General features: G+C 40.5%; 1 protein-coding gene across 1 annotated transcript in view; it reads right to left on the bottom strand.

The window, feature by feature from the left end:
- CSMD3 (CUB and Sushi multiple domains 3) overlaps positions 1–20,071 on the bottom strand; it is a 1,169,988-nt gene that overhangs the window by 86,468 nt on the left and 1,063,449 nt on the right. The window contains exons 54-56 of the mRNA XM_074943928.1: positions 8,593–8,766; positions 6,423–6,596; positions 1,191–1,376 (exon numbers count right to left, since the gene is read on the bottom strand). Of these exons, the coding sequence (XP_074800029.1) occupies positions 1,191–1,376; positions 6,423–6,596; positions 8,593–8,766 (534 nt within the window). The remainder of the gene's footprint in view (positions 1–1,190; positions 1,377–6,422; positions 6,597–8,592; positions 8,767–20,071) is intronic.

Genomic DNA, 20,071 nt, shown 5'->3' with positions numbered 1-20,071 from the left:
GCAAAAATAATGAGGAGTCCTTGTGGCACCTTAGAGGCTAACAAATTTATCTGGGCATAAGCTTTTGTGGGCTAAAACCCACTGCATCAGATGCATGGAGTGGAAAATACAGGAGCAGGTATAAATACATGAAAAGATGGGATTTGCCTTACCAAGTGTATTTCATGTATTTATACCTGCTCCTGTATTTTCCAGTCCATGCATTTGATGAAGTGCGTTCTAGCCCATGAAAGCTTATGCCCAAATAAATTTGTTAGTTCCTGAAATTTTTGGATTTCTAATGGCTGTTTTTGACAACTACACCGTTCCGGTAATGTTTTTTCTGCTTCATAGGGACCCCAAACTTTAATGCCAGTTTAACAAATGAGAGCTGTAAATAACTACAAATTATATCAAAGATAAGGAAGACTCCTGGAATGAAGATCATTTAAAAAAACTGGAAGAACTGAAAACTAAGAACTGCTGTGAGAAAATGGGAAGAGAAAAATCTTGGCTAAAGGATAAATAATACATGCAGAATTTGTCCACACTCTTCCAGAAACGTTGCCAAAATGACTGGATTAAGAACTCTTAATCTTGTTTTCTCTCTCATCCGGATCTCTCATACAAGAGAGAAATTCTAGTCCCAGAACAAGTCTTTGTAAAGGGACCTACAAAAAGAATTGAGGAAAAGAATCTCCCTGTACAACTCAAGGGCTTGCTGTTGAAAACCTTGCAGCTCCTATGCAGCTTCCACTACAGCTTTAGAGGTTCAGTGTCATTATTTAGTGCAATGAAAGTTCCTTTTGGTCAGTGCATCCATGTAGCTGCACCCCTACTGGATACACCCCTGCTCCCAAACACCTCTTCTACCGATAGACAGTACTCCCAAGGATCATTCTTCTGCGACATGCCAAAGAAGTAGAGTCTTTTTGAGTGGCCTCTCCACAGATAACACTTTCAAACACCATGTATAACAGACATGGGATACCTCTGCTGCCTTTGTGGCCTTATATGGTTATCACACATTTTAAAAACTTATGTATATAGGATCTGTCTGTCTAACTTCTACCATCACCATCTAACTGAGTGCCTACATGTAGAGAGAGAAGAGACAAATCTACTGTATACAGCAAAATCAGTGTAAAACATAATAAAATATATGACCCAATTTTTTTTATCTTACAGAAAAATACACATTATCTACTTACTAATACATTCAGGTAGTGGCTTATCCCAGTGACCATTTGGTTGACAGACTAAAACTGAAGATCCGAATAAAAAATGTCCAGGATTGCAGTCATAAAACACCACTGTTCCATAGGTGAAATTTCCATGTTCTATTTTACTTTCTCGTATGGAATTTGCAGGGATTCCAGGATCAGAACAGTTGACCACTAAAAAAAGTGATACATTTGAAACTCATTTTTCGATTACACATGTATAATATATTGTTTTATAAAATAAATTTGTAATAGCTTTATTACTGAGGTCTGGATGCACAAAAGGATTTAGGCACCTAAGGCCATTAGGCACCTAACTCCCAGTTTTGGGACCATTATGATGTGCAAATATCCCATCGAACCATGCAAGGCACCTAAATTCACTTGATGCCTACGTTTTCAGAGTAAAAGTTCCTTTGGCACCTACACATCCGTCTCTGGCCATGTGCAATGCTCCCTCACTCCAGGCATCAGGATGCTTAGATGCTCCCATTTAAACCCACAGAGTGATTCACAAACCAGGAGAAGACAGGCATTTGGCCTAATAGGGCATGTGCAGGGTGTAATCCAGTAGGCATGCTCAGAAACTGCTTAACAGATTGGGTCCCATTCAAAAGCCAGACAGAGGGGGAGAAGAAGGAGGTGGTGCCCATCCTGTAACCCAGTATCAGAGGGTAGCCGTGTTAGTCTGTATCCACAAAAACAACAAGGAGTCCGGTGGCACCTTAAAGACAAACAGATTTATTTGGGCATAAGCTTTCGTGGGTAAAAAAACACTTCTTCAGATGCAAGAAGTGGTTTTTTACCCACAAAAGCTTACACCCAAATAAATCTGTTAGTCTTTAAGGTGCCACAGGACTCTTTGTTGTTCCTGTAACCCAGTGATTAAAGCAGAGCTATTTTCCCTCCCTCGTCCAATGACTGTTCCACTATGGATAAATATTTAAATAGTCAATGGACCACAGGGGGCAGAAAGTGTGAGAATGACCATGTAGTCCAGTGGTTAGGACATCCACTTAAGAGTTGAAAGGCACAGTCCTTTTGCCACAATCACTCTTTCATTATTCATCTACAGTGGAACAACTTCAACAGGAGAGATTCAGGGAACCCCACATCAGACTGTCCCATAGCTCTGTGGTTAGAGCACTCTCCTGAAAGGTGGCAGACCCCTCTTCAATTGAACCTCAGTCTTTCACATCCCAGTAAGCACTCTAATCACTAGGATAAACATGATAAGGAGAGCACCACTTCCTCCTCAGCTTCTTGCTAAAGGAGAGGGTTCACAGCAGAGACACATTAGCAGAGCTAGGTGTCTCCTTGCCTCCTGGATTTAGGTGCCTATCTCTAAGAGAGGGGCAGGGCTTAGCATACACCCCTCTGGTTGGCATCTTCCATTGACTAGCTTAGGGGGGAAGTTAGCCTGTCTGTCTGTCTATCTATCTATCTCCACCTTTCACTGAAGGGAGCTTTTGTTAATGACGTGAACAACCTGGTTGGTTCTTTGGGATCCTCAGCTTCTCCTAGATTTCTACTTTGAAGAAGTAGCTAAGAGCAGTTTTCTTCATCTGCATCTGGTTAGGGGTTGTGACCTTTCTTTTTGGATGCAGAACTCATCATGGTTCTCCATGCTCATCACCTCCAGGACAGATCATTACAATGCAGACTATATGAAGTTACCATTGCAGGTAATCTGTATACTACATGCAGAATGGTACGGCCCACCCTACTTAACTGTGTATATCATCGTATCATACCTGTGGCCCTGGAATACACTGTAGATTGGAAATCCTAGTAATCTATTTCTAGGTACAACACAGGGAACTGATTCTTACTTACACAACCTTACATATTTTTCATCCTGGCTGTTTTAAAGCTATTTTACATACCATCACAAACCGTGGAATTTGCTGGGATGCTCTTGCTAACAGCCCTCCAGTAATGACATGTGATGACTGTACATCAAGCATTTTCATTGGAGAGAATAAGATATCTGGAAGCTATTCTTCTTCTGGCCTGACTTTATTAGCCTTCAAGTGAAGACTTATCTATTCACCCAGGCCTTTTATTTCAGTAGATAGGTTGAGTGGACAGAGTGTTAAGTGTGGCTTATAGGGAGTTTCTGGACTCAATTTCTATTTTCTGTTTTAAGATCAAGTGTTTTATAGTAATTGTACATGAACATAGATACTATGATGTATTCACTTTCAATAAAATGAAAAAATGTATTAGTTCTACATCACTCTTAAATACTGATCATTTAGCGTAAACTGCAAAAAGCTCTGGTCATTATAATAATCAGTATGAGCACTGCTGTGGTTTTCTTATAATTGAAATAGCGACCTTTTAGAAGGGGTACAGCACTTTTAAGAATGTTATAGTGTGCATTGGACATACGGACAATATGCAAGTTTGCAGGTATTTGAGAGAGTACCTATTTTAAATAGGTATGTAGATTAATATTTTTTTAATCCGTGCAAATCTCAATATCATCGAAGTCATAACTAGAGTTGCTGCACCTTAAAAAGACCAGTATCAATGATCTGATGCAAACACTTAGCTCTCTTGTACTCTGTTGTACCCTATGAACAATTTAGGATTTCATGGATGTGTGTAAAGTTTTCATAAATCAATGTGACCAATACATTTATTGAGCCTCTGATCCCTATAGGCAATAACATATAATAGGGAGTATGGTACATTATTGTGGAAATACCAGTACACCAAGATAATTTATTGCTATTGGGCTGAAGACCAAATATACCTGCTGCTCTTAGTACACAGTGGGAGTTTTCTATTGTGAATTAAAAAAGAATAATAATGTCTTAACTACAAATAAAAATTTTAAAATAAAGTTCTGTAAATGGTTTTTCACTAGGGCTCAAGGCAGAGTGATGAATCTAATTGGAAGGAAAATGTATTAAGTAAGATGAATATAAACACACTATACGATTAAACATTCTGTATCATCCTAGAACCCAAGCTCATAGGAAATTTCAGGAAGCCCACATGATGCTGACTCAGCTGCAGGATAGCTCTTTGATGCTATTTCTACTTGGATGAAATCAGGATTTCTGGAGAACTACATATTTTCTAAGGGGAGACAATTTTTTAAATCTTCAAAATATATTTCTGTAACCCTCCAGTTCTTGTGTATCAATATATTCATTTCAAAAGACACTGCTGTAAAAGCTTTGATCAGTAGCAAAAAGGCTGATCCAAGGAAACTAGGCTATAATCTTCTGTGTTTTATTGGGAACAGTAGTATATCTATAATAATTGAAAATGAAAAAAATAAAACCAAATACAAATTTTAAAATTTCAAGGGTATATTGACATGACAGAAGGTGATGTGGCTTTGCTTTTATGGTCTGATAAAAACAATTGCTATTCAACTGTATATAACTGTCATAAATATAAAGGGAAGGGTAAACATCTTTAAATCCCTCCTGGCCAGAGGAAAAACCCTTTCACCTGTAAAGGGTTAAGAAGCTAGGATAACCTCGCTGGCACCTGACCAAAATGACCAATGAGGAGACAAGATACTTTCAAAGCTGGAGGGGGGAGAGAAACAAAGGTTCTCTCGGTCTGCGTGATGCTTTTGCCAGGAACAGAAAAGGAATGGAGTCTTAGAACTTAGTAAGTAATCTAGCTAGATATGCATTAGATTCTGTTTTGTTTAAATGGCTGATAAAATAAGTTGTGCTGAATGGAATGTATATTCCTGTTTTTTGTGTCTTTTTGTAACTTAAGGTTTTGCCTAGAGGGATTCTCTATGTTTTGAATCTGATTACCCGGTAAGGTATTTACCATCCTGATTTTACAGAGGTGATTCTTTAACTTTTTTTCTTCAATTAAAATTCTTCTTTTAAGAACCTGATTGCTTTTTCATTGTTCTTAAGATCCAAGGGTTTGGGTCTGTGTTCACCTATGCAAATTGGTGAGGATTTTTATCAAGCCTTCTCCAGGAAAGGGGGTGTAATGTTTGGGGGGATCTTGGGCGGGGGAGACGTTTCCAAGCGGGCTCTTTCCCTGTTATATATTTGTTAGACGCTTGGTGGTGGCAGCAATAAAGTCCAAGGGCAAAAGGTAAAATAGTTTGTATCTTGTGGAAGTTTTAACTTAAGCTGGTAAAAATAAGCTTAGGGGGTTTTTCATGCAGGTCCCCACATCTGTACCCTAGAGTTCAGAGTGGGGAAGGAACCTTGACAATAACACACTGAGACATTTCCTAGTCCCTGAGTTAAGGTTTATAATATCTTTATATTGGGTTTGGAGAATGACAATTTCATTCATATGCATACAGTGAAACATCAGAATTATTTTGTTTTAAGATACTGCTTCATTTATTCCCTATCCATAATAAAATCCAAAAGTGAAGGTGTGAATCATTTACTGTCAATGTAACATTTTAGCACTTCCAAGAATCTTACTAGGCATGGTGATAACTGAAGTTATCTATACAGGCCAAACTATATATTCAAAGTTGGGCTTTTACATCTATATTTGTCCCCTGTTTAAAAGAGGCATGCTTTTCAGATATGCTGCATGCCCAATGTCTCCAGTTAAATCAATGGAAGTATATCTTATGAACAGATTACTTTTATTTAGGTGCCTAAATATGGATTTAGGAGTCTAACCTGGGTGTCTTGTTTGGGCCTGTTGGTACAAAGTGTCATTTCATTTGTACAAAGAAAAGGTTCTAAAATATGTTACAATGAAATTTGGGTTAAAGAAGTTACTTCTATAAAATCAATAATACAGTGAAAAATGAGAAAACAGGCTTTTAAAAGACATTATAAGTGAGTATAAGACCTCAAATTTAGATTTTATTTTAAAAAGGTTTCTATGTTCATGTAAATGTTTTCATGTTTCTATTTTAGTTTTAATTTCAGTGAAGACCTTTTAAATTCCATCCCCTGAATTTTGCTCACGAATGAGTACCTGAAAATAAAAACAATAGGAACTAAAATGAAACTGCCCAGTTTAATTTCATAGTTCAGTCTGAGTGAAATGCAAACAGCAAACTAATTGTTAAGTGGTGAAAAATAAAATTAGATGTAGAGAATGTGTTCTGTTTAAATACTCAAATTATCTATAAGTAATTCCCATGATGATTTTTAAACATATATGCTTTGCTTTGACAGTGTCCCTTTATTTCTTTTTTCATTTTTTTTTCATATTCAGAGCAACCTCCAAATCTGTAAACATTTGTAATCATACCTTTACATATTGGTGGTGGATGGCTCCATTGCCTATTAGCCTGACACTGCGCTTTTGTTGGCCCTTGCATGGCATATCCAGTATTACAAGAGAAAGTCACAACATCATTGAAGTTGAAACCATTTCCACTTGTTCTTCCATAAATCGGACTACCAGGATGGCCACAGCTAACAGCTAACATCAGGAAAAAACAAGAGTGAAGAGCATGCCACTGTCACTTTTCATGGTATCATGTAATAGTGATAATTACTTAGTAGAATTCTAAAGGTCAGATCTTATGAGGTACTGAGTGCCCCCCCAAGAGGTATTTAAAGCTGTCAATTCATTTGATCTTAATGGGAACTAAATGACCTTAGTATCTTTCAGGAGGTGCTGAGCACTTTGTGGGGATCAGGCCCTTATTTTCTAAACATGATAAAGAGCTCACAACTAAAACTGTATCTCAAAATTCTCCTTATTTTTTCTTTCTGAATGGCATTTTAATCGGTTAGGAACGTATGGTACAAAAGGTTAATCATAAAATATCTGTCCATGGTGCCTAATCATTTAGCACAGTGCATTTCCAATGTCAAATGGTCATGATCATTAAATCTAAACAAGCAGTACTATAGAAATACATAATAAAATTATGAATGTCATTAACAATATAACCGATAGACAAATAAAAGATAAATCAATATTTTTGTCTACCTCTATTAAGCTATGAGTTTACAGTACTAACACTTCTAGACATCTATTGTAACGTTATGGACAATTGCAGTGTTTAATGGTATGTCTTTCATTGCTACAATACTTTAGTCAACCTCCTTGCCCTTTTCTGATGTATTGTACTGCACAATTCCACTGTGTTCAACAAAACAGCTTCTATAATTGGTTGTGAACAACGAAACTATGTTCACCTTCTTTACTGTTAGCAATGACCCAGGAGCAATTATTTTTCAGTTCTGCTGTTGATGTTAACCCAGTGCTTTGGAAATTCCTGTTGAACTATGTTTCATTCTTGCTTTAAAGGTTATTGACAAATAAACTCGTTCCCTAATGTCCAATACTTATTTCTATCTTGAACAAAAAGAGTAGTGGCATTAATCCATCGCTGAATGATTACAAATAGGAACAGAACAATGAGGTGTGTGTTTGTGTGCGTATGTGTGTGTGTGTTTCTGTACTTTATTTATAATTTATTACTATTAACTATAGTAATAAAGTATTATTTTCAGAAACCTCTATCATATGTAAATCAAATGACAAATGAACAACTTAGGTAATGGGATAACAACAGAACTGGTTCCACTGTGATTAGTTGAGATTTTTATGGTCAGGGCTTTCTATTATAAAGTTCTAGCTATATGAAAAAGAGGGTATTGTCAGTAATATGAGAATAATTTCAATACTATAATATCAATTTAACACTAATTATGAACCACAATTGGAATTTCCACAATTACTTTTCATATACACACTTATGAAAGGAACAAGCAGTCTCAGAAGGGACCATTTAAAATAAATAAGTAAGTAATACGCATAATACCAATTTTTTCCATCCCTCTCTTTTTCACCATAACCCAAGTTTACTAAAAAGAATCTATTTAAAGAAGAAACTTGTTTTTTCTCATGTGAGGTTAACTTATGTAACATGTTAATCTAGTTAACATACATGAAGACCCTCATTTTCATAAAACACTATTGATTAAATAAGTAATAAAATCTCAGTGAAAATTAAACAAGTTTCTTGATGTGAATATTACTGTCTTCAATGCTAACAGTATAATTTGAGATCTAACAACTCTTTCTACTGATCAATAGTAAATACACATAAACTTTCAGGTAAGATCCTCAAAAGCATTTTCAAAAGTGACATAGGCACTTATGCTCCTTAGTCCCTCACTGATATTCAGTAAGCCAGTCTCTGAGGGGCCAGATTTTCAAGGGTATTTAGGGGCCTCAAGATGCAGATGACATCACGTGGAATTTTCAAAAGCTGCTAGGTGCCTAATTCCTATTGATTTAAATAGGAATTAGGTGCCTAGGCTCTATAGGAGTCTGATCTTTTAAAAATCCGGCCCTAAATCACCTTTGGAAATCAAAATGGAACTTGGGCACTTGTACAATAAGCTAATGTAAGCAGTAAACATATTGCACAAATAAGATATCTTTCGCCATGCTTACTTACGCACACAGGATGGAAGCTGACCAGACCAATTGTGATCTTGTTGGCATATTCGTACAGAAGAACCAATCAAGCGAAAACCAGGGTTGCACTGGTACACAACTGTGTCTCTGTACCCATAATTCTCTCCAATCACTTGACCATTGACTATGAGATCTGGAACACCACAGTGGCCAGCTGTAATTTTCAAATTAAGGTAACAAAACCAAAAATTACTATGATTCAGAATATATATGATAATATTTAAAATATCCCTCAATGAAAAATAATCTACTTCTTTACATTTAAAATGAATATTTTAACAAGGTTTAACTTCTCAATTTCTTTAATTGATTTCATTCAAATTATAATTTGTAAGCCGATGGAAAACAAACAACCAAATACTTCTTTCATACATAAAAAGATCATGTCTAAAAATTAGAAATGCAAATCAAACAAACAAAGAGCTTCTGTGGTATTTTTACGATCAAATTTGCATTCCAGAATTTCAAATTGAGGCATCTACCCCTTTCAACAACAACAAAAAAGGGCTAAATTCTTCCCTGGAATAAGACCACTGGCTTCAGTGTATTTGGGCCAATATGCGTACTTGATACCCACGAGAAAAGACTGGTGATTTTTAACTAACATTTTAATTAGAGCCAGTCAAAACTCTGAATTTCTGTTCAACTCAAAATTGTATAAAAACAAACAAACAAAAAACGCCAATATTTCCCATGGAATGCAAATTCTGAAAAAAAATGGCTCAGGTCAATCAAAATTTCAATTTTGATAAAAATCAAAACAATTCTTCTAATCTTGACTTTTTTGTTATTATTTTATAATTTATAATATAATAAAAGTTTAATAAATTTATAAACAATTTAATTTTGACACAAAAATTGAAACATTTTATTCTGATAAGTTTGAAACCTTCCATTTTAACCTTACTGATTTTTTTTTCATTTTCTAAATGGAATTTTGTCTAAATCAAGAAGTTCCCAGAGAAAGTTTTGATATTGACAAAACAGAATTTTCCAGTGGAAAAAACATTTGATCCAAACATTTTCACCATCTCTACTTTTAATTGATAAATAGTGGAGATGCAAAATCCCACCTGCTTTTTTTCTCTCATCTATTTTCCTCTCTCCTCTTTCTTTTCTTTCATTGGTTCATTGTTTTCTTTTATGCCTGAAGAAAAGGAGTACTTGTGGCACCTTAGAGACTAACCAATTTATCTGAGCATGAGCTTTCGTGAGCTACAGCTCACTTCATCTAAGGTGCCACAAGTACTCCTTTTCTTTTTGCGAATACAGACTAACGCGGCTGTTACTCTGAAACCTGTTTTTATGCCTGAGTTTTCTTATATTTAGACATCTGGTCAGCAATAATTAAAAACAGCTGAGAGAGAATCTGTAGATAATTTAGCTGCCAAACTCTACTAAGCGTCTACTGAGCATGTGTGAAGTGTGATTTTTCAAAGGCTCATAACTTGACCAAATTTTGGTGAATTTTCACGGGAATAGAAAAGGCACATCCCTGAAACCACACAACAAAGTTTTTTTTTACCTCATTTTCCTCTTGGAAATGGCTGGTTTTGCTAAAACTTTCCAAAAAGAAATCATACCCCTGTCATGGAAAATTTCAGCCTGAATGAGTAAAGTTTTGCAAAGTTATATGTAACCGAAAATGAAGTCTTATAATGGAAACCAGTGTGCGATTTTAGTTATAGTCATTGCTGCCAGTGCCACTTATAATGCAGTACAGGGACTTATTACCAAACTGAGATACACTGTAATTTCTTCCCTTAAGTATACTATGTGTGCTTTAGAAATATTCTCTATTTCCCTAAACGTAGCTGAAGGAATTACAAATGCATCCACATGTACATTAAATGTGAGCAAGTTCTAGTTATCTTTGCTATTTAATTAAATGTTGTATACTAAAATATGAGTTGGTCAGCAAATGCCCTGTTACTGCAATAAAATAAAGGAACATAGTTACTTTTTACTTTATTAATGACTATACTGGGTGAACCTCAAATTATGTTAGTGTCTCCCTCCCTGACCATGCAGCCATAAGATAGCAACAATCTTGAATTTGTACCGTATAAGGTGCAAATACATGGCCCCCTATGGAAAGGATGACAGTGAGAATGAACCATATGTGACAGGTATTAGCCAGGTTGCTTAAAGCTAAACTACTGTAAGGTGCTCAGACGGTATGGTGAGGAGGAACTAAATATGGAATAGATTAGAGCAAGTATTCAGATAGTAAAGATGCATCTCAGAGGCTGCACCACCTGTGTAATGCAGTACAAAACTCACGAAAAGGAAAGATAAGGTCAGGCAAGAGGTATAGACAGTGCATTAGCCAGTGCAGTATTGCCACGTCCAAGTATTCAAAAATAATGAGTCAGGCCCCATAAAATCACAAGATTGCTTAAAAATCATGAGGATTTTTAAATTATTATGTTTTGGATTCTATTTATTTGCTATGAGGTTTCTGAGCCTTTCAAGTCACATTTTCAGAATTTTCTCTCCTTTTCATTCTTTTAAAAAAAATAAAAGCTGAAATTCTCTTGTAATCAGTTGCGTCCAGCAGCTGATGCTTTAAGAAACAACAAGGAGACCGGTGGCACCTTAAAGACTAACAGATTTATTTGGGCATAAGCTTTCGTGGGTAAAAAACAAAAGCTTATGCCCAAATCTGTTAGTCTTTAAGGTGCCACCGGACTCCTTGTTGTTTTTGTGGATACAGACTAACACGGCTACCGCCTGATGCTTTAAGGAAGACACCATATATTGCGAGACTCACCATAATATCATCAAAATTCACAACACTGCTAGTGAATGAATTCATGCATACCACTGATCCAGTCGCACAACACCCTTCCTAAGCAAGGAGTAGAGGCCCACATCTGCTATTGTTCCCCTCATGAGCCTTGTCCATTACATGCTCCCCATGCTGTACTAGGGACAAGAACAACTGCATTCCTTGTCATATGTTCCTGAAATAATGCCCCTGTTATCAAAGTCTGCTTCAGGGTCCCTGTTGAGTTTCCAGAAAAACTGTATTTTGTTCTAGTTTTGTTTTAGTAGGTTTTATAGACTTGGCCCCAGAAGGCCCAACCCACCAGGCCTTCCTGTTACAAGGGGGAGGAGAGGATATTGAACTGGGAAGATTCTCTCCCCATCAATGGGAGTTCACATCAAACAGGTTGCAGGGGACCAGATTTTATGCCACCTGTAAGCTACTTTTGGTTGCCTCAACATTTTGCGCTCTAGCTGCAGTAAATTTCATTTTACGGTCTATCAAGAAAATGCTTTTCTAAGGCATGTGGGGTAGCTACAGTCTGGCCATGCTGAGGGGGCGTAAACTATGTAGAAGTGCACAAAAGGAAAAACAACAACAAATGAATGGACACAAAACAACAACAAAAAACTAAGGAGCTTAAAAGAATGGTAAGCTACCCTCCCCACAGAGAAAACAGAGCTGTTAACCAATATTTAATATTAAAATTTAAAATAATTACTACTAAAATGGTATTAGTAACAAAGAGTACACTCTTCTCTGAGCATCCCCTTTCTCTTAACTTACTGAAGTTTTATCCTGTGTCTGACATCTGAATGGTTTAACCCTCTTCAAGAAGATGAAATAAGGAGCCTGTCCCACAAAGAGCAGCATGGGAAGGACAGAAACAGAGCAAAAGACCTAAGCACAAGGAAGACCTGGCTCTATCTCCCTGGCAAAACAGTACTGAAGCAATTAAATAAACCACTCTAGGATCTGGGTGCAATTTCTGGAACTGTGCATACATGTCACAGGAAATTTGCATGGCTGTAACAGAGAAAATTCATTTTAAATCTATCCCAGTCTAGCAGTGGTATCTGAACACAGTTTGAGAAAGGTTGAAATGTCCTAAAAATTTCACAGATCCTGCCAGCCTGGCTCCTCCTAACTCCAAAATTGCTCTCACCCTACCTTTCAGAGATTCCGAGGCCCTGTGGCTTAATTATGCCTTCCTACTTCCAATTAGGGAACATAAAAAATGTTACATGACTAATTTTGAAATATTCACCATTCAGGAATTCAGTTGTTCTCTATGAATTGCATTGATTCAGTTGTTCTCTATGAATAGTACAGCCTACTTTCACCCCAATTGTTGAGTGTTCAGAAGCAGGGCCGGCTCTAGGCACCAGCAAACCAAGCACGTGCTTGGGGTGACACTTTTCAAGGGGCAGCACTCTGCCCCCCCCCTTTTATTTTTTGCACTTGGGGCGACAAAAAACCTAGAGCCGGCCCTGTTCAGAAGTGTGTCTCGCTCCCAGCTGAAGTGTCCCAGAGCAGAGGTTGTGGTGAAATCAGGCTGTAGGGCTTCAGAAGTGAAAGGATCTAGGTCCACAGCTAGAAAAAAATATGAAGATAGTTCTACTATTCTAGAATCCAAAGGCAACTAACTATCATACATGCTAAAAAACCCTCAATATAGCATAATATGTCATACTAACATGACACCTTTATCTGATAATCTAAAAATAAGCCAAAAGCATTAGGGGCTAAGTCCTGAAGGTTTTACCCAGTTTTTACCCATTATTTACTCGGCCTTCAGTAGAAATTTTGCCTGACAAAGAGCTGAGTGAAAGCTAGGTGAAGACTTTTAGGATCAGCCCCAATTAATAAATTCTGAAAACACCATCTGTCAGGCAGGAACTGATGATAAACTACATACTGATGGTATCTGTCTTCTTGTTTTTAAATGTGGATACTACAGAAAATGTCCTGTCAGCACAGACATACATAGTTCCTGCATATTCTGATAAGAGAACATCTGTAACCACTGCTGAAATCTACACTCATTTATAGGCACATCCATCTCAGCCCTAACAAAGGCAAACGCTCACTAGTGTATTCCAGAAGGTGGTTTTTTTTAATTTTATTTATTTCCCCCCTCTTAATTCCACACAACCACAGATTTGGCTTCCCTCACAAAATAAATGGAGAGAAACCAAACCAAACCAAACAATATAACAAAAGCCAGAATGAACTCCTTGGTTCTGATTCTCTGTATTGCAAGCTAATATATAGGCTGCCAAAATGAAAGGAAAAAATTCAGAAAAGGAGGGGCTCTTCTGAGAACTTTCATTTACTGAAGTTCCCATAACCAAGGAAACCACTTTCTTTGTCTGTACATCTTTGAGAATGGCTGCCTCATTATACAGGCAAAAAAGAGACAAAGAAACAGGTTTTTAAATGAAAATACTATGACTAAAATTTGGCAAACTTGCAAGAGTAATTTTTACTTGTCTTCTATTCTAGTCTTTTTTGTTTGATTCCCTTGAGACTCAAGCTATTTTAATGATTATTACCAGATTTCTTCTTCTTTTGTCATTTTTTGTTAAGGTGACTGTGATGGAAAGAATCCCAAAGTGCCCATTTGATATTTATAAGAATGTGAGCATACCAATAGCTGCATTTTCCTCTCTCTCTGTCTCTCTCTCTCTCTCTCATGTACACACACACATTTTTATTACCACTTCCGTTGTTAATGGCCTTTCAGAATTTCCATCCTAACCTTTGTTTTCAGGGCTTCCTGCCAGGGAAGGTGTGATTCTTTTGTCTTTTATTAACAATGTTTGAAACGAACCTATCTGGACATTTTAAAGATATAAAAGTACAATTCAGTGTAGAAGCTGGTGTTTCTTTGTACTCCAGTCTCTCTCGCTCTTTTTTTTTAATGGAAAGTTTTTATCGCATTTAGCCTACAATATGGATAAAGTTTTTGGTCAGGAAAAAGTACAAATTGTTTTGTTTAGTAAAATAGATGTTGCACATGCACAGTAACTTTTTTTGCCATTAAAAAAACAAACAAACAGTTACTTACCTGTTCTGTAATTGTTTTTTGAGATGTGTCACACTTGTCCATTCCAATCTTGGTGTCTCTGAGGCCAGGGCATGGCCACTGGAACCTTCTTCCCCCAGCAATACCTTCTAGGTGGCTTGAGCTCCCCCTGGCGTGGCACACCACACATTCAGTATGAAGGCCAAAGCCACCCTTAGCCCTGCTCAATTCCTTCTTGCTGAAACTCCAATATAGAGCAGTAGTCACAGAATGGACATAAACAACATGTCTCAAAGAGCAACAGTCACAGAACAGGTTAGTAACTGCTTTTTCTTCTTCAAGGGATTACGTGTGTACATTTCACTCTTGGTGACTCACAAGCCACAGAAGAAGAGTCTATTTTAATACAGATTGGAGAACAACTCCACGCCCTTTAGCATCGTCTCTGGAATCTTGCCCAAAAGGCCAATTGTGACCTCGTCAACTGAGCTGTGACTGTGTCATGCAGAGTGACACTAGCCAACCTACAGCACATGCATATACAGGATGCAACCAAGAAGAAATTCTCTAAATGGAGAGTGATTGACCTCTCTCTCTGTCAGCGACTGCTATGAACAGCTGGGATAATTTACAAAAGTGTCTGGTTCAATCTAGATAAAATTGAAAGGATCTTCTGACATCCAAGGTATGCAAACATTCTTCTGCCCTTTTTGTATTGTGACAAAGTTCCTCCACTACCTTGGTGGGTCTTGCGCTTATTGGCGGATTTGCTCACCTTGGAGCTTCACGGCAGCCCTTAGTTTGGCTGTTTTCGTGAACCCACAGTCCAGGTCAACTCCTCCTGTGTCTGACCAGGAGTTGGGAGGTCTGGGTGGAACCCAGGCCTGCCCTCTACTCCGGGTTCCAGCCCAGGGCCCTGTGGAATGCAACTGTCTAGAGTGCCTCCTGGAACAGCTGTGCGACAGCTACAACTCCCTGGGCTATTTCCCCATGACCTCTTCCCAACACCTTCTTTATCCTCACTATAGGACCTTCCTCCTGGTGTCTGATAATGCTCATAAACCTCAGACCTCCAACAGTCCGCGTTCTCACTCTCAGCTCCTAGTGCCTCTTGCTCCCAGGTGCTCACACGCACACCACAAACTGAAGTGAGCTCCTTTTTAAAACCCAGGTGCCCTGATTAGCCTGCCAACCTTGATTCTAGCAGCTTCTTGATTGGCTGCAGGTGTTCTAATCAGCCTGTCTGTCTTAATTGTCTCCAGAAGGTTCCTGATTGTTCTGGAAACTTCCCTGTTACCTTACCCAGGGAAAAGGGACCTAGTTAGCCTGGGGATAATATATCTGCCTTCTATTATTCTCCTGTAGCCATCTGGCCTGACCCTGTCACATATCCCACCCCCCCCCGTCCCCCTCTCCTGCTCAACACTACGGGGTTGGGCAACTTGGGATGTCAGGCAGTGTACTCTTGACAAGCCATCTGCATTGCCTTGGTGGCTTCCAGCCCAATGTTGTATGGTGAACTGGAAAGGTTTTAGGGACAGGAACCATCTGGTCACCCTTGCATTCTTCTCTTTATTTTGCTGCATCCACTGGAGGGGTGCATGGTCGGTCACAAGGGTAAACCGTCATCCCAGAAGGTAACAACGTAGTGTTTCCATGGCCCATTTCACAGCTAGGCACTCTCTTTCAACCACGGCATACTTCTGCTCTCTCTCGGGAGAAGTTTCCTGCTGAGGTAGAGGATTGGGTGTTCTTCATCTCCGACCATCTGCGATAGGACAGCTCCCAATCCTACTTCAGATGCATCTGTTTGTAAAATGAATTCTTTGTTGAAGTCTGGGGCTATAAGCATGGGGTTATTGCAGAGGGCTGTCCGTAGATCTATGAATGCTTTCTCTGCGGCATCTGTCCACTTCACCATGTCTGGACCCCGGGCTTTTATCAGGTCTGTCAGGGGACTCGCTCTGGTAGCAAAATGGGGACTAAATCATCGGTAGTATCCCACCACACCCAGGAATGCCTGGACTTGCTTTTTCTGATTCGGCCAGGGCCAATTTTGGATAGCCTCTAGTTTGTTTAGTTGGGGCTTGATCATGCCTCTTCCTACAATGGCGCCAAGGTATTTAGCCTCAGCTAGCCCTATAGCACACTTGGCTGGGTTGGCTGTGAGGCCAGCCCATCTTAGCATGTCCAGAACTGCTTCCACCTTTCCTAAGTGGGTTTCCCAGTCGGGGGTGTGAATAATCACATCATCCAGGTATGCCGCTGCATAACTGGTATGGGCCGTAGGAGCTTGTCCAAAAGACGCTGGAAGTTGGCAGGTGCCCCGTGCAGTCCAAAAGGAAGAACAGTATATTGAAACAGACCCTCTGGTGCAGAGAATGTCGTCTTTTCTTTCGCATCTTTGGCAAGGGGAATCTGCCAGTATCCCTTTGTTAAATCAAGGGTGGTCAAAAATCGGGCATTGCCCAGGCGGTCAACTAACTCATCGATATGGGGCATGGGGTGTGCATCGAATTTGGATATCTCATTCAGCCAGCGAAAGTCATTACAAAACCTAGTGGTGCCATCGGGTTTGGGCACCAACACAATCGGGCTTGACCACTGACTGTGGGACTCTTCGATGACTCCCAGCTCCAATATCCTTTTTACCTCTGCCTTGATCTCCTCCCTTTTTGCTGCTGGGACCGGATAGGGCCTTAAAGTTACCTTTGCCCCAGGGTCTGTGATAATGTGGTGATATGCCTCGGTGGTCCGGCCTGGTTTGGTTGAAAACACATCCTGGTATCGGTTGATCATCTCAGTTACCTCCTTCTTCTGGTTTGGTGTCAGATCAGTGGATATCCTGATCTGCTCCTGCATGTTATTTCCCTGGATCGGGGTCTCTTGGGCCACTACACACTCCTCTCATTGGTGCCAAGGCTTTAAGAGGTTAATGTGATAAATTTGTTCTTGTTTCCGGCATCCTGGCTGCCGCACCTTGCAGGTTACTTCCCCCACGGGTTCAACCACCTCATAGGGCCCCTGCCATTGGACGAAATGCTTGCTTTCTGCTGTGGGTACCAACACCATCACCCGATCCCCTGGTTGGAACTGTTGGACTTTTGCCTGGCGATTGTAATGGGTTCGCAGGGCCTCCTGAGCCTTTTCCAAATGTTCTGGTACAATTGGGGTGACCCAGGCTATCCGTTCTCGCATCTGCAACACATGGTCAATTATATTTCTCCCTTCACTGCGTTCCTCTTCCCAGATTTCTTTTGCGATATCTAGTATGCCACGGGGGTGGTGTCCGTATAATAATTCAAAGGGGAAAACCCAGTTGAGGCCTGAGGTACCTCCGGGATTGCAAACATAAGATAGGATAGTAGGGTGTCCCAATCTTTCCCGTCCCGACTTACCACTTTCCTTATCATTGCCTTGAGGGTTCGGTTAAACCTTTCTACCAGTTCATCAGTCTGCGGATGATAGACTGAAGTTCTCAGGGTATGTATATGGAGCAGCGTACAGAGGTCCTTCATTAGCTTCGACATAAATGGAGTACCTTGGTCTGTTAATATCTCCTTTGGTAGCCCCACTCGGGCAAAGATCCCAACCAACTCTTTAGCTATTGTTTTAGAGGCCATGTTCCGCAGGGGGTCGGCTTCTGGGTAGCGAGTAGCATAATCCAGAATGACAAGTATATATTGCAAAAAGAAAAGGAGTACTTGTGGCACCTTTGAGACTAACCAATTTATTTGAGCATAAGCTTTCGTGAGCTACAGCTCACTTCATCGGATGCTGTAGCTCACGAAAGCTTATGCTCAAATAAATTGGTTAGTCTCTAAGGTGCCACAAGTACTCCTTTTCTTTTTGCAAATACAGACTAACACGGCTGCTACTCTGAAGTATATATTGGTGGCCCCGGGCTGTCTTCTCCAGGGGTCCCACTACGTCCATGGCTATTTACTCAAAGGGGACCTCTATGATGGGAAGGAGTACTAAAGGTGCCCTCAAGTGGGGATGGGGACTGTGCAGCTGACACTCCGGGCAGGATGCACAGTACCTCCGCACTTCGTTATGTACTCCGGGCCAGAAGAATTGTCACAGAACCTGTGCAAGGGTCTTCTCTACCCCCAAATGCCCCCCAAAAAGATGACTATGGGCCAGACTTAATACAGCATTCTGGTGTTTTTGAGGTACTAGGATCTGCTGTACCTTCTGCCCCTGAACTGGTGCAACCCGGTATAAGAGATTCTTCTTCATTATGAAGCAGGGTCCTGGTTCCCTGGGTTTTCCCTTCCACGGGGACCCCATCTATTTCAGTCACCTCCTTCCTAATGTTGTCGTACCTTGGGTCTTCAGCCTGGTCCCATCCAAAATTTCCTCTCTCGGGCTAATCTGCCCGAGATCTAGGGGGGTCAGTCTCTGTTGCCTCTACTGGTTCAGAGGCGTTAGTGTGTGGGTCAGACTCGGGTGCTTCTCCCTCCTGGGTGGCTTCCTTTTCAGCTGCTTGGGTCCACCTACCTATGAGAACGACCCTCTGGCTTTGGGCCAGTATTTGGGTTCCCAAGGCCTTAGCTGCCCTTCTTTCCCTTTTCATCTTTCTACGCTGTCTGGGAGTGGAGAACAAATCTGGGGATATTTCAGAGAAGGTTGGGGGTTGACAGTCTACTGTGGATGCCTCACTACTTTCAGGGCTTCCCCATTTCTCCAATTCCCCTACTGGGAGTAAGTCTCGAAACCCTGGGAAGTCCCTCCCTATAAGCACGGGGTATGGGAGTTTAGGGACTACACCTGCTGCTACCTCAATAGTGTTCCCCTCAATCTTGATTTTTACTGGGATGGTGGGGTGATAACCAACTGTCCCATGGACACATGTTATCCCCGTACGCTTAGCCCACAGTAGCTGACTACGCTTCACGAGCTTCCCCGAGACAAGCGTGATAGCACTCCCTGAATCAACCAGTGCTGTGGTCTCTACCCCATTTAGCTTCACTGGTCTGGTGTATATATGTGGGGTTAGTGAGACGACCACAAGATGGATTAGGGGGCATTGGTCTGCCCAGTTCCCCAGGTTACACTGCATAGACTCCTCGGCATTGGGACACTGTGCAGCTATGTGTCACCACTCCCTGCAGGCCTAACATCTGTATGGAGCCCTAGGCGTTCCCTGGTCTCTTGGTTTGGGCAGTCTAACATCACGATCCTCTTTCCCCTCAGTGCTCCGACTCTTTGTGGTTTCTGGTGGGCCTTCAGCCCCTCTCTTTTTCCACCTGGGCTCTCCTGGTGGCCCAGTCACCCGAGCTTTAGGGCTTGGTGATGCTAGTTTACCCCAGGGTGCTTCTTCCTTAACTGGTCGGGTCAGCTCCCTTGCCGTCCTTCGCCTTTCTACCAGCGTGACAACCTCATCGTAGGTGGAGGGTTCATTCTGGCTTACCGAGGCGCGAAGGTCTGGCGGTAGTCCTCTCATGTACCGGTAGATGACAAGAACCTCTAGTATCTCCTCGGGACTCCGGGACTCAGTTCGTAACCACTTTCATTAGAGATGGATGAGGTCATATAATTGGGACCGCGGGGTTTTGTTTTCCTGGCATCTCCACTCATGATATTGCTGGGCCCGCACTGCGGTCCTTACCCCAGATCTGGCCAGGATCTCTGCTTTCAGCTGGGGGTAGTCTGCCG

The sequence above is a fragment of the Natator depressus genome, chromosome 2 (genome assembly GCF_965152275.1).
Source record: "Natator depressus isolate rNatDep1 chromosome 2, rNatDep2.hap1, whole genome shotgun sequence".
Taxonomy (NCBI): Eukaryota; Metazoa; Chordata; order Testudines; family Cheloniidae; genus Natator; species Natator depressus.
This window is presented reverse-complemented; position numbering and strand designations above follow the sequence as displayed.